The sequence below is a fragment of the Pithys albifrons genome, chromosome 7, assembly GCF_047495875.1.
Source record: "Pithys albifrons albifrons isolate INPA30051 chromosome 7, PitAlb_v1, whole genome shotgun sequence".
NCBI lineage: Eukaryota > Metazoa > Chordata > Aves > Passeriformes > Thamnophilidae > Pithys > Pithys albifrons.
In genome coordinates, this window is record NC_092464.1 from 52,882,402 (window position 1) to 52,897,722 (window position 15,321).

Genomic DNA, 15,321 nt, shown 5'->3' on the forward strand with positions numbered 1-15,321 from the left:
CTTGCACTGATACCAAGAATGGTAAATCTGAGATCTGAAGAAATTTGTACGAGGGCAGATGGCAGAGATGGTTTTAGAAACAATGTTACCTTTGGTTGTGAAGTTACTGGACACATTTGTGGTTTCTATCAACATGACTTTGCTTCAGGACAGAACTTCAGGCCCAGAAGAGTCTTGCCAATTTGATATATTTAGCAGCGGGTGGGTGTGATGGTTTTAAAAAAGCACCATTTAAAAAATTTTGTGCCTGAAAACATGAGGTGAAGGGACAAGCAGGACTCTGCAGGACTGGTTTGTCTTTTCCCTCTGCCAGCTCTCATGCAGAGCTGTTCTTCAGCCCTTGGCTGGAGGGTGCAGAGACAGAGCGTTGCTGCTGGAAGCTGTTCCCTGCAGTCCCAACAGCACTCTTGGTCTGTCTTTGGGCAGCAGCTTTGCAAGACCTGTGGGAGAAAGGAGTGTAGAACACCTCTGCCCCATCCCGAGCTGCATTGTCAAACTTGCTCTTTGCAGCTGTCGTACTGTTGTTCCCTTTGTCCAGGGGTGCCAGTCATAACGCCCTGTCTGGGAGGAGAGGCTGGAGATGAGGGCGGTGTAGGGTGCCCGTTCCCCGGGGGCAGAGACAGCAGCTGGGACAGCAAGCTCTTGGTTAGGTGAGTGGCAAAAATGCTTTAATGATCACCCCGCAGGCTCTGGCGCTGGTGAGGAGTTGGTGTGAGGGCGGCAGCCGCGAGCTCACGGGGCAGAGAGGAAAACAGAATGACAGGTTTTTTTAATTAATTTTTTTCCCCCTATCTCGGTGCCCTATGCAGGGCGAGATGAGCTGAGAAGAGCCGCGGGGAAAGAGCGGGCGAGCTGCGGCTGGGCAGCGCACCTGGGACGGCTGGGACGGCGCCGTGCAGAGAGGGAGGGATGGAGGGATGCGGGGACGGAGGGATGCAAGGATGGGATGGAGGGATGCGGAGAGGGAGGGATGCAGGCATGGAGGGAGGAGCGCGGAGCGGCGGGCGGCGCTGCCGGGCTCCCTGCGCGGCGTGTGGGTGGCTCCAGGCGGCCGGTACCCAGCGACAGGCGGCGAGGTGGGAGGAGGCTGGCGGGGTGGAGGAGGAGGAGGAGGGAGCGCGGCGGTGCTGCGGGCGTATCAGCCGGTGCTGGACTATGGTGCGGCTCGGTGGGGGCTGACACGCCGGCACCCCGCCCTTCCTGCATCCCTCCTTGCCGGCTGACAGGCACGTGTGCGATGTGAGCGCTGCCCTCGTCGGGGGAGCATGAGCTGTGCCCAGGCCGGCATTGTCCAGGTACGAGGCGATGCTGCCGCCCGGCCCCGCGGGAGGGTAGGGTGGTGGGGCCGGGGGGGGAAGGGTGGCATCTCTTCCCAGAGGAGGAGGGCTGGCAGCCCCCTCCCGGCCGGCGGGATGCGGTGGCGGGTCCTGGGTGTGCGGGGGCCGCCTTTGTGCCCCGGAGGTGCGTGCGGGTGGGACCTCCGCGCGTGTCCGTGAGCGCTGCCGCGGGCGGGGGGTCGCTCTCGGAGGAGCAGATGGGCCCCGGTGGGTCACGGGCTGAGCCGTCGGCCTGTCGGCTGAATTCCACTAGCGAGCAAATAGTGTAGAATTATGATGAGCGACGTGCCGGCGGCGATTGACATCATTTGGGGATGTGGATGCGCGCAGGCGGTGATGAAGAGTCCCGCGCTGGATTTTCAGTGGTTACGTCCCTTCCTTGTAAAATTAGAAGCCCCCAGGTTTGGTTCTTGGCTCCTTGACAATGCAGCAAAATTTAAAGCACGAACTGCCCATTTTCCCCCGGTCTGTTGCTGTAAGCCAATCTTGTGACTTCGTATTTTGGTTATTACCCTGTGTTATTATGTAACTGCGTGTTTTTGTTGGCAATTAAACGAAATAACTTAAAGTACGTTAAGAACATTGCCTTCGCCTGTAACATTGTCAAATGCTGCGTTTCTCATTTTTCAGCCAGCACAGATAATGGGTTTGTACTGACATGGGCAGCACAATTCATTCTGTGCTCTCTTGCATCGTTTCCCGTGTGTTTCTCTGTAGTTGCAGAAGAAATTACTTGGCCTGGGTTTAGATTTTTTGTGTCCTGCTGTTTGGAGCTGCAGTAGTGCCTCTTTTTTTTTTTTTTTTTAATGCTGCACTCAGCAGAAGTGCGTAGTGAGCCTGTCCAACAGCCAGTCAGGCTGAGCTCCTGTCCCCGTGTTTAGCAGCACTGCTGTCTCCTTTTGAGGGTACCTAACCCTGTGTGGGCACGGCAGCAATTAGGGGCAGGGCGCTGCTGTGCCAGCAGTGCCACATAGCAGGTGGTCAGCTGCCTATGTGAGGATTGCAGTTATTACAGTAATTCATTTTGGCTGGGGGATTAATTTTGAAAATTTGGATTTTCCACTAAGAGGGGATTATCATTCCTCTGTGTAGTATGTGTGTTTTATGAAGAAGGGGAGTATCCTAGTTGCTCTCTCTGCTTCCTTGCTGCCTGTCTCTGAAGTGCACACCCATTTGAACAACACAGGTGCAGTGTGGATTTCTATGCTGGAAGTAGATAGAAGGAGCAGCACACACTTAGTCAACACACAATGTTCATCCTGTTAAAGCAGTATCAGTCTAGTACAGGGGAAAGAATATCTGTCCTTGCAGAGGAAATGTGGGGCCCATTTACTTGTTTGTTCAGGAGGGTGGGCAGGGGAATCAGCTCAGAACAAAGAGTGGTGGGTCAGATGGGCAGTGTTTGTGAGCAGCGTGTGAGTCAAGGCTGGATGGCACAGTTTGTCACTTGTGTAATACAATCACTAATGTATTTCTGACTTAATGTGACCTGAGCTTTGGACTCCTAAACTTTTAGCATCAGTCAGCTCTTTCTTCTTGGCTTACTCCTTTCAAACCAGACCAGGCCAGCGCATGAACTGATGCACTCAGTGGCTTTATCAGGAACTGTCAATATCTAAACGTGACAGTAATTTATTTGAAAGCAAACTGTGTACACTTGCTCAGAACATCCCAAAGAATTGATCCCGAATCCATATGCTCAGTATTTTAGATGCATTCTAATAAAGAGTACTTACTGTGTTCCAATAAATAAATGGTTAAGACTGTTACTAAAGTGCATCTTTCAGTGGCTTTGTGTTTCATGTACATGGCATGTGATCTGGCATTCTTTGCCATTGTGAGATAATCCCTGCGAAGCTCCATGGAGTTTTGCACGTGCTGTGTCTGACGCTGAGTAGCGTTCATTGGAGGTAGTGCTAAATCCTTCTCCCTGTCTCCTTTTGAATGGTCTTCTTACAAACAATGCAATGACTTGAATATGTAGTGCCAGCGAAATTTGCCTTATTAGCAGCTCTTTGAAAAACTGCAAAAGATGTGGTGGCATCATGGCATCAAGTTGTGAGAACGATGGCGTTAAGCAGCTGGTGTTGGGCCAGGAGCTGCTCTAATAAAGAGGTTGGGTTGCCTGTTTCTGAAAGCTGTTAGATGTGTCTTGTGGATGCAGCATTAAGGCTGCCCTCTGGTTTCAGCTCTGAAAGCTGCTTTTAAAAAAATACCCAGCAAAACAAGCTCCTCGTTTCCCCACCAGTTAAACATGTTGCAAAGTTCAAAAAGAAGGGCTTTTATTAATTACAAAGGCAATGATTCTGAAGTTTTGTAGTTTGTGTTGATAGACTGTGCCAGGGAAGGTAACTTGTCTTCACAGCGACTTTTGATCTTTTGAAATCTCATTGATCTTTACCTGTGTGGTTTCCTCCAAACTTGGGGATACCCACAAGGCCTGGCTTCAGCATGCAGAGGTCATGGTGTTTGTGGGCCTCTAGAGACAGGCAGGAGAGCTTGAGCCTTATACAAGTGCTCTGTTTGCCCTCCCTCCTCTTAGGCTGGCAAACCTAAGCAGAGACCATGCCTTTGTGAGCAGTGCCCCAGCAGTTTCACTGGGTATCCATACACAGGTGTGGCTTCCACGAGTGGGTCATGCCTGGGGCTGCCACAGCTTTCCAGCACACACAGCCATGATTCTGTGATGGCACTAGGAGTCCCCATCACCTCAGATGCTCCCCAGCCCCCAGTGGCACCTGAGCTGCTGGGAGTGGTGCTGTAGCCTTGGCTGCTCCCCTGAGCTTGGCTTGCAGCAGCTTGAGGAGGATCCTGCTCATACGGGTTTGAGGATCTGCCTATGAGCAGGAGGAGGGATTGTGACGCCCCCTGTTCCTCAGGATGTCTGTTGTTTGTTTACGCTCAGCAGCTTTCTCGGTTTTGGCAATAAGGAGATGACTCAGTTTTGCTTCTGTTTAAGGCTTTTTTTACCCATTTCTCCTGTAACATTTCATGTGCTGTTGTGATTCTGCAATGGCTAAGTGGCAAATACTGCAGGGGTTTGGTTTAATTCCTTAGAAATATATTTCCGTTGGCCTTAGGTATCATGACCATTAACAGACTCGATCTTATGTACTTATGTATTTGTCTGAAAACACATAAATATTTTGTTTTCTACTGGTAATCTGAGAAGGGTGGGGGTCGTGCAACTCAGGAAAAATGTGAGTACAGCCAGCAGCAATGGGCAGGATGATATGCCACCTTCTGCAGTTGGTGCTTTCCACCTGAGATTTGAGGCCAGCAAGATACTTAGAATTAATTAAGAAGAAATGGCAAGGTTCTTTGATGCAGGGAGCCCAGGGTCATTTTCCTTCCAGTTAATGAGTGGTGTCTAGGCAGCTCTGTAATGGGCCTGTGAGTCAGTCCTGGACTTTTTTGATCAGCTGTGCCTGGCTGGGGTACCCCGTCGTTAGCTCTGAAGGAGGTGGTTGGGCTTCTTCAGGCAGGGCTCCTCAGGAGCTGCTGGGGCTGTCCCTTGAAAGAGGGTGTCCTCATCCCAGATGTTTGTGGAAGACGGACCAGTAAGACTGGTCCAAACTACAGGCAGTGCAGACTGCTGGGGGTGAGAGGCTGGTTGTGGCCCTATGGCCTGATTTTGCTTTGGCAAGAGGCAGGAGTTGGGTTGAAGCAAGGCAGCAGGTGAGCCTGGAGCAGATTCCCTTGCTGCAGTACCTGTTGCAGCTCCCATTTGTCCTCTCCCTCCAGTGGTGGCAGCATCAGAAACCACCATCCACTCCTTCAGTGCTCTCCTTCCTGCCTGAAGGGAAGTTCTGGCCAGGTGGGGTTGGTCTCTTCTCCCAGGCACTCAGCAATAGGACAAGGGGGCACGGGCTCAAGCTCTGCCAGGGGAAATTGAAGATCAGAAAAAAATTCTTTCCGTAGAGAGCAATCAGAATGGGCTGCCCAGAGAGGGGGTGGATTCCCCATCCCTGGAGGTTTTTAAAGTGAGATTGGCCGTGGCACTGAGTGCCATGATCTGGTAAAGGGACTGGAGTTGGACCGAGGGTTGGACTTGATGATCTCAGAGGTCTTTCCCAACCCAGTCAATTCTATGCTTCCCCCTGCTTTATAACCTCACCTTCCTTTTCCATGAGTTAGAAGCAGCTTAAGCTTGGTCCCAGCCCTTCATTCTTTAGTCCAGAACAATGCAGATAAACCTTGAGATCTGTTGGGTGCTTGGGTGACATGGCAGGCTGTTTCTTTGAGCTCTTAGAACAGGGGGACACCCTAGTGCTGCTGTTGGAACTGTGGCAGGGGCAATGAGTGCCATGTTCACAGAATCACAGACTATTCTGAGTTGGAAGGGACTCACAAGGAGTGGGTCTAACTCTTCAGTCCGTGGTCCAAACCTGTGACTGAACCCATGACCTTGGAATTATTACAACCAAGTTTTAACCAACTGAGCTAATCTCAGGTTCCCTGGGACTCACCGCACTCCGGTGTATCCAAAGCTGTGTGAGGCCGTGGCAGTGCAGGCAGCACTCCCTACTGCAGAGCACAAGGGTTGGGAGACAGACAGTGTGTGCACAGCACTCAGCAAACACATCACTGAGACCTGCACTGAGGGTTCATTTTATGTGTTTAGCAAAACAGGCTGGCTCTTTCACGCTTTCCAGATATTTTTATATTTCTCTGCAGATGCTTGTGGAACACCAACATTTGTTTGGTTTGAAGCCTGAATTAAAATTCCCAACCAATGTCTGGAGGCAAAAGAAAAAAGGCAAGTATTTTTTCTCAAATTAAAATCCATTTTAGATTTGAGAGTTGTTAACCCGTGAAATAGTGATGATATAGAACGTCTCTTGGACTGAATCACTTGGGTTTAAAATGGAATATGCTCTAAAAATAAATGGCTAATTGCTTCAATGTAGTCAATATGGAATTTAAAGATGACTGACAGAGTGATTTGTCATCCATCTCCATAGCAGGAATCATCTGGGAAGTCTGTGATGTTAAAGGCATTTGTTTCTATTAGCACCTTTGAAAGTAGTTTTGTTAATGAACTCTTGAACACCAGGACTGAAATATGTCATGTGGTGTAATTAATTTTAGGAAAATGTGTGCCATGTGTACCTTCAATTACCAAATCGGGTTCCTCAGGTCCTGAAACGTGTGGTTCAGCACTCCTGTTTTCTGAAAGAAAGCAGAAGCAGCTTGTACTCCTGGTGCCAACAAAGTGCTTTCACACATCTCCATGTAAAATGTGGCATGATGTCCTGAAAGCTTGGGAAGGTCTCATGATGTGCTACCCACTTAGACTTTTTCCAGACAGGGGTACTGGTGGATACCCCTCCAAAACATGTGTGAGCAGAAGAGGGTGAAGCAGGAAGTTGTCTGCTTTTCCCACGGGGTGAAAGGAAAGCAAGAGAGGAGGGGAAATGCTTGATGAGATGGTCAAACCAGGCACACTTTGCTCTGTGCTGGTTGTATGGAGCAGATGGGTCAAGGAGCTGCTCTCTGCATCTTAAGTGTTGTCCTGTCTCCTCTTCCTTCCTGAAACTCTCCTGCCCAAGTCTGTCTCTTTGGCACAACGAATATTGTGTGTTGTACAGACCTTACTAAACCAGGTAGGGAACAATGAAGTTGGAGATGGTCCAGCTTGGCGTGTGAACTGTGTGCCTGTTTTAAGGCACTTCCTGAACCATTGAATTGCAGTCCTTCCAGCTGGACACAACAGGTGTGTGGGGGGTACCTACCTGGGCATCTGTGGTTGACAGACCAGTGGATGGACAGGATCACCCCATGTCCCAGGCTGGGGAACTTGCTGCTTTTGTTTTGACACTGTCAAGACTGATAGTGTCATTAAAGCAGGAGGTATTGTCTTATTCCTACATGTTAATGCAGCCTCAGGAAAATTTCAACTTAGAATTCACATTTTAATGAAGAACATCCATCAAGTGTTAGGTTATTTGTCAATTGTCTTTAATGATACGTAAAAAATAGCTGTGTGAGAGGCCTCAGGGGTTTTAATATTAATATATATCCTGTTTCTTTGACAGGGTGTGTTTGGTGTGTGACAGCGTGGTTGCTCTGAAGCAGCATCTTGATTTAAATAGCTAAGTTTAGTTGCTACATGCTTAACATGAAAAGGGGGGTAAGCAGATGAACTGTTTAATCTTGGAGTTGGAACACATGTTTCCAAGATGATGCTTTCATGAAAGACCTGTTAGACCTTAGGTTGTCTCCTGCCTTGGCTACAGGTCTGTGGAAGCTGCAGAGGGATTAGGAGCGAGATGTTTCCATGGTCTTTCAAGTTGCTCTCAAATGGTAGGCGATGTGAGGTCAGTGCTGTGATTCAGTAATACGACATCGCTACCCTGAGTCATAGGAGGGATGTGGTGCTGAGATGAACTGTTACTGAGCCAATCCCTTTGGTTTAAAAATGGACAGTGCTTCTTCTAAAGTTATTTGGAACTTTTCTTGGTGAAGGGCAGTGATGTGTGGCCTCTTGGGATTTAAATTTTTTTTGTTATTATTTTTTTTCCACACAGCTGAGTGTTATGGGGAAGCTGTTTGATTCCTGTGCCAGAGTGAAGCACTGGCATTTCCTTCTCATTACTGTAGCAGAAGGTTAAAGCAGAAACAGGCACAGGAGTTACTACCCAGACCAGGTATTAAGGACTAATGAGCTGAACTGTATTTTCTCCTCTGCTTCTTAGGCTAGAAAAGGATTCCAACAGAGAAACACCTGGTCCTGTGGTAGAACTCCTTTCCAAGCCCCATCACTGTGGTGGCCTGTAAGAGTTAGTCTGCCTGATTTACCTTCCTTTTTGTTTCCACTTCTTAATGTTCCTTGAGGATTTTGGTCTGTGAGTGAAATTACTCAGTTGTTATATAAGCAATGCTCCCTTTAAAGAGTAAGATTTCCCATCTGACTAAAGGCTGAATTTCCTGTGTTGGCCATGAAACTGCATGCTGGTGTAGAACTCTTACCCACTCTTGAAGTTTGACTTTTCATTACTCTTTCATGCACCTCAGAACTGTCACCCTCAAAGAATCATCTTTGCAGATTTTTCCAAGGCTCCCTCTCTTTGATAGTCTATTCTCCCCCTTCAACCTTCTCACTCTCCAAGAACTGAGTGACTGCAAAGTGCTGTTGTTCTTTGCAGTGCAGTTTGCTACACAGATACCGTGGGCCATGCAATTTTATGTCTCAGACAATTAAACCACAGTTTAATAACTCAGACTAATTCTCCATACCTAATAACATGATGTAGTCTAAACCCTTAGTGTCTGTATTCGAGCAGTTATATTAGGGCATTTCTAATTAAAAACATGTATCACCTAATTGTATGTCTCTGAATTCTTAAATATGGGTATGTTTTGCACTCAACCATGTATAAAGCAGGAGCAGGTGTAGAAGAGGGCACTTGGCTATCATAAAATGCTGAGGGCAGTTTACAAATTAGGTTTTACTGTTGCTGGGGAGGGAATGAAAGAGTTTGGGATGTAGGCACAAAGTCACAAGCAGGAAATGCAGCAAAACTGTAGCAAAGATGTGGCAAAGTGCTCTGGGCTCTTCTGTGCATTCAACTTGCCACCTGAGCCACTGAGGTGGATCCTAGAGAAGGGTGGAAGCAGGCAGTGTCCTCCAGAAATGGAATCTAAGAAGCTTGACTTTATGTTGAAGCCACATGGTAACTGTTTTGAGATGTCAGCTGTGTTGTCTTATCCAGCTTGGAGGATCATCACAAGCCCAGGGAAGCTGTTGCAGAACCTGTAGAAAGAGGCAGGCTGCCCTCCTGCCCCCTGCCCTTTCCTTGTGTGTCTGTCTGAACCTGTCTGCAAAGGAGACTTTTGAAGTTTGGAATAGGGGTAGTGGCTCAACTCAGGCTCTGTGCAGAGGTGTCTCAACTCTGCACCATCACCACCTTTAGAAAAAAAACAACATACAAACAAAACAAAAAAACCCAAAGAAAACACCCTAGAAATGCCTAAGGCTCTGGTTGAAAATGGGTAAGAAACAACTTCCCAAAAGAAAGTGCAGAAAGGAGTTGCTTGATTACAATAAAAAGGATGATGTTAGGATGTGGGGGAGAGGCTGTATGATTAAACCTCTTTTTGGAGTGGGAATAGAAGTGTTTCTACTCAAGCTTCTGCTTGTGTAAAATATCTTAGTTGTCTAGTTCACATCAGAATCATTTTCTGATGGTTATCAAGTGTGGATTCACTGTGTGTGTGCATGAATTATTTGTTGGTAAAATATTATTCTGAGCTTTGGACTCCAAGTTAAATATATGCCTGGTTTGACCTATTTTTCCCCAGCCTAATTCTGCCAGCTCTGTGCCTGCACGTGTGACGTTTCTTGCTGAGGGAGTCCCGCTGACCTCAGAGAGACAACACACCTCAGGAAGGGTGGGATGGCAGTGGTGGCAGTGGCAGCAGGTTCAGGGCTGGCATGGGATGGGCTGTCCAGGTGGCTCAGCAGGGGGAAGGCATGAAATAGGATGTTTGAGGAGGAGGCTGCTGGTTGAACACTGTCTTCCAGCAGCTCAGGAGGGGTCATCGTGATTAATGTGCTGGGCTGACTGGTGACCTCCTTGCAATAGGTCTGAGAGATGGACAGGAGATCGATCTCCTTGATGGCCTTTGAGAAACTCACTGAAACCCCAGTTTATCTGCTTTAGCTGCCTGGACCAAAAGGGATATAAATGCAGCATTGCTAATCCAAATAATCTCTGTGGGACTGAGAGGGGACACCCATATGCTGAAATGAAAAGTGGTAAGAGGACCTTAAGCAAAGGAAGATCTAAGCTGCTGAGTTTGCATGGCATATTGTGAGCTCTATCCAGGACACTGTGGCCGTGTTCTGTGCAGCACTGCACCGAGAGGCATAGCAAGTGTACCCTCTGCTGGGTTAGGAGCTGGCTGGAGGGTCGGGCCCAGAGAGTGCTGGTGAATGGAGCTGCATCCAGCTGGGGGCCAGTCACCAGTGGTGTTCCCCAGGGGTCTGTGTTGGGTCCAGTCCTGTTTAACATCTTTACTGATGATTTAGATGAGGGGATTGAGTCCATCATCAGCAAATTTGCTGATGACACCAAGTTGGGAGGGAGTGTTGACCTGCTGGAAGGCAGGAGGGCTCTGCAGAGGGATCTGGATAGACTTGACATGGGCTGATTCCAATGGGATGAAGTTCAACAAGGCCAAGTGCAGGTCCTGCTCTTTGGCCACACCAACCCCCTGCAGCGCTCCAGGCTGGGCACAGAGTGGCTGGAGAGCAGCCAGGCAGAAAGGGACCTGGGGGGACTGAGGGACAGGAAGCTCAACAGGAGCCAACAGTGTGCCCAGGTGGCCAAGAAGGCCAATGGGATCCTGGCCTGGATCCAAACTAGCATGGCCAGCAGGACCAGGGCAGTGACCCTTCCCCTGGACTCTGCCTTGGTGAGGCCACACCTTGAGTGTTGTGCTCAGCTCTGGGCCCCTCAGTTCAGGAAAGAGATTGAGGTGCTGGAGCAGGTCCAGAGAAGAGCAACGAGGCTGGAGAAGGGACTGGAGCACAAGTGCTGTGGGGAGAGGCTGAGGGAGCTGGGGGTGTTTAGCCTGGAGAAGAGGAGGCTCAGAGGTGACCTCAGCACTGTCTAGAACTACCTGAAGGGAAGTTCTGGCCAGGTGGGGGTTGGTCTCTTCTCCCAGGCAGTCAGCAATAGGACAAGGGGCCACGATGGGCTCAAGCTCTGCCAGGGGAAATTGAAGTTGGAGATCAGAAAAAAATTCTTTGCAGAGAGAGTGCTCAGGCATTGGAATGGACTGCCCAGAGAGGGGGTGGATTCCCCATCCCTGGAGGTTTTTAACCTGAGACTGGCCGTGGCACTGAGTGCCATGATCTGGTAAAGGGACTGGAGTTGGACCAAGGGTTGGACTTGATGATCTTGGAGGTCTTTTCCAACCCAATCCATTCTATGATAGCAGGTTATCTGGAGTTCTCTGCATGCAACTGCTTTGTGTGCAGACACCAGCAGGGTTTCTGCTCGCTGCTCCCCAGGGCTTTTACTCCCTGTGTAAAGCAGGCAAGTGGTTTGCTGCCTCTCTCCCCCCTCATTGTGCTTGTGCCCTGGACTGGGTGCACAGTTGGGTAACAGTGTCTGAAGGGTGGCGGGTCCCCAAAAGCAGAAACTCCAAAACTTGTGTGTTGGGTAAGGCCTGGTGCTCAGGGAGGAGTCCCCTCTCTAGAAAGGGGTGTTATTATTTCTCTTGCACCTCATTTAGATCAGACCTAGATCTCTGACTTTCCAGGAATGTGTCCTAACAGGCAGAGAGTGTATGTGAGTATGGGATGTGCTTTGCACCCATCTGGCCTTAGTCATTATGTTCTGCATGGAAGATTTGAAGGTTCATTGAGCCAGAAAGCAAGAGGGAGCATCATTCTCCCCTAATGGGTAGAGGGGGCATTTGCATTCCTTTGCCCAGAGCTGGTTCCTGTGTTTTATATGCAGAGAAGCAAATGGGTTGTCAGGGCTGGTGTTTCTGGGTGGCACAGGAGCAGAACAGTTTCCCTGAATCCTTGCTGTGTTGAAAGCAGGGATGAGTAGCAGTGAGTCCCATTTTCAACTTGAATGGCTCCTTTTTGCACAAGTCCCATTCTTTGATCTGGCCCAAAATATCTGTGTTCAGTCTTGGTCTTCTGATCTGTTTTTATTCATGCCTCAGTGATGCATCCAAAGGAAATGTGCGTGTTTGTTTGGCTTGTTGTATGCAGTAGTTTTTTCAGATGAATCCCGGTACTAGTGCTGAGTGTGAAAGCTTTCAAATACTAATTCCCATGTAATAGGATACTGGTATAATGCAGTCAGAGCTTTGATAAGCTGCAGATAATACGTGATAACCAGTTCTTGGAGCCTCAGAGAACCTTGGCTTAGAGCTTAGGAAGTTGATGGGCTCACCTCTAAGTTTGAGTGCCAAGATGAAGGTGAGTGATTATGAAAAATGCTTTCCAGCTGCACCACTCAGCCAAAACCATTGTCTTGCCATATTTTCCTCTCAATTCTTTGTTCATGGTTTTGATAGGTGGTAGAGTAGGAGGGAGACTTTGTAGATGCGGAGATGAGCTTCATGCCAATTGGGGATTTCTCATTAGAGAAACAGTTAACATTGCAGTTCATGATAAACGAATAGGAAAACTTCATCTCCCTCTCGGCGCTTTTAGGGGTTTTGTTGGTTTGTTTGTTCCCCAAGGAAGCAGGAGGTACAAAACTTTGAGTTCAAGTCAGCAGGCAAATCCTGCATCTGCTGAAGGGGTTGCAGGTCTTCTGTCTAATGAACCATTTTTATGTAATTGCTGTGGAGGGGAAAAAAATAGTCCCATTTTAGATCAGAGAGGGTTGGCATTGGGCACACTTTCTCAGAGACCACTGACCAGGTGTGATGTCCCCCCCTTGCTGTGGTTCCTGTCCCTGCAGTGCTGCCCTGCCAGGCTTGGCTCTGCAGGGCAGCTCAGGTGTGGCTCAGGAGCTGGGGCCAGCCCTTGGCAGCCCTGCTGAGTGCTGAGTCACAGGAGGAGATGGAGGCACAAGTGTTGTGCAGGTCTGTGCAGCACCAGGGGATTGTTTGCTGAGAACCAGAGACCCCCAAAATCACAAGATGTTGATCAAGACTGGGGATATAATTACAATGCTCGTTTTCAGTAAGCTGGCAGCTTGAGTAAAGAGCTGAATTTGTCACCATGTGAGCCACCCTGAGGCTTCCAAGCCTCTGAAAAAACCCTCCAAAAATTCCATATATTTTTTTTCTTGCATGCTTTTTTTGGGAATACATGTCATTTGTGTGTAGACATTAAATCAGCCTTGTTTTGATGGCTCTTTTCCTTGGAGTCTCTCACTGCCTGTAAAGACAGGTGACCTGGCAGGAGCAAATCCAAATGCACTGTGAACATGCAGCAAATTTATCTTCTCAAAGTATGCATGCATGTGTGGGAGGAGGGGAGGCATATTAAGTAGTGGAGCTGCATGAAGATTTGCCTGTGGAACAGTTTTCTGTCAAAAAAAAAGAAAAAAAAAAGCTGTTTTAAACAGCATCAAACTGTTCCTCCTGAGGATGTGTTTATGGTGCAGCTGGCAGCTGTTCAGAGGACCTGCAGCCTTGTTTAATGATCACATCCAGTTGGGAGAGATCAGAGACGGAGGTGTGGCAAGGTGCTGCTTGTTGTTATGCTTCAGCTGGAAGGAAAACTTCAAAATGCTTCCATTTCCCACAGTGCAGAGAACGAGACTTGACCTACTCTGCCATTTCTTAGCACAGCCATTTCTTGAAAACTCTCTGCTGTTTCTGTGCACATCATCATTGCAGTGTTGTGCTGTTGTGTTTACTTGGTGGGAGCCTGGGGCTGATCTCTTTGGCATGCCAAGCTCATTAAAGTCACTGATCTTGCACTGGGGATGCATTTGGCCCATGAGGGCTTAAAATAACTGGAAATATTCACTGCATTACGTTGGACAGAGACCACACAAGTTTCTCAGCTTGCAGTTTTCCATCACTTGTGCACTGGAAAAAAACCCCAACACCTCAGTGAGGGGAAACCTCCCTCCCCCAAACGTACACAATGACTTTTTGGCTTGACAGGATCACCTTGAATGGTGGGTCCCTTCCAGCTCAGCATAGTCTGTGATTCTGTGAATGGAGTCCCTGCTCCCTTTTTTAATTTCATTTTCCCAGTTTAGGTTCAAAAGTTACTTCAAGTTTCTCTTTTTTTCCCTTCTGACACTGCTGAGATCAGTTTTTTTCCTTCTCATTATCCCTACTTCCCCCCACCTCAGAAACACCATTTTTATGGCTGTCTGAGCCTGTTTGGGCTTCCAGGCATGTAGTGCTACTGTTTGGACCCTCCTAGTTTCAGTGGTTTTGGGACCTTCTCATTGTTGGTTGCAAAATGGGCCTGTGTGTTGACACAGCTCAGGGTACAGCAAAGTCAAACTCTGCAGCAGAGTATTCAAAACTGTTCCTCATCCAGGAGAACCATGTCCCATTTTGGCTTCATATCTCCTGTGGCAGCCAAACCAGGACAGAGAAATGATGGCTTCAGTTTAGTTTTTACCCTTTCAACAGCTTTTTATTTCTCCTGTTTGATGGCAGTTTGTCTTATTCCTACAAAGACCTTCTCCCTTTTCCCCATGGGTCACTGTGCTGTGTTGAAGATCATCCTCCAGCTGTTCAATCTGGCAAAACATGAACATGGGAAGTGAATTTCTTTCAGTGTAAACACTCAACAGGGCATTTGTTGGACACCTGAGCAGTTCCTTGTTCAGAGCAATAACATGGCAGCTTTGTCACCTCCTAAATAAGGTCAAGAAAGAGAAGGTTAATGGTTTGGATTTTTAATTAACCTGAGATTATTTCTCATTGGTAACTCACAAATTTCTTGCACTTGCCTTGCATGCTGCTTGCACAGTTCCCTCTGTCTTCCTCTGTCCTGGCACCTCTTCTGGATGGGGAGCTGGAGGGTCCCTGCAGTGTCCCTGCACCCCAACCCTCATTACTGGCTCCAGGTTCCCACACAGCAGGAGGCACAACTAATCTTGAAGTGCTCTTACTATTTGGACAAAACTTGGAGCTGTCAAACTTTTTGTCTGCCTATGAACAAAGCAAAAAGAGAATTAGCAGAAACTTTATTGTTGTGCTTGGCCTTTTTATAGGCTGAGTACAAACAGCCAAGTATGTATGTGAAAAAAAAGTATTTTGACAAGTGTTTTCCTGTTCCTTTGAGGTGTTCTGCTGTCCATAGATGAGAATGGGACTCTTTCAGATGTCCTTGTCATGCTCTGCCACGAATACTTCAGTCATTTTCAGTTATGGACTCTAAATCTTCAGATATTAAATGCTCTTCTGGCAGGGAGGTGAATTCCCACAGAACTGTCATGTCATATCTGCTGTTCAATTATCAATGTAACCTGCATTCCTCAGGCTTCACAGCTGGCAATTTTTTCTTGCTTATAGTTAAAATGGAGGGCTTTTT

At 48.0% G+C, this 15,321-nt stretch overlaps 1 protein-coding gene across 5 annotated transcripts in view; it reads left to right on the top strand.

The window, feature by feature from the left end:
- Positions 1-1,112: 1,112 nt before the first annotated feature.
- Positions 1,113-15,321, top strand: part of HECW1 (HECT, C2 and WW domain containing E3 ubiquitin protein ligase 1) — a 252,145-nt gene continuing 237,936 nt past the window's right edge. For all 5 annotated transcript variants that reach the window (XM_071559590.1, XM_071559593.1, XM_071559587.1 and 2 more), the window contains exon 1: positions 1,113-1,295. Coding sequence is in view for 3 of the 5 variants with exons in the window: in XM_071559587.1 (XP_071415688.1) it covers positions 1,266-1,295 (30 nt within the window). In the remaining 2 variants the exon portion in view is untranslated. The remainder of the gene's footprint in view (positions 1,296-15,321) is intronic.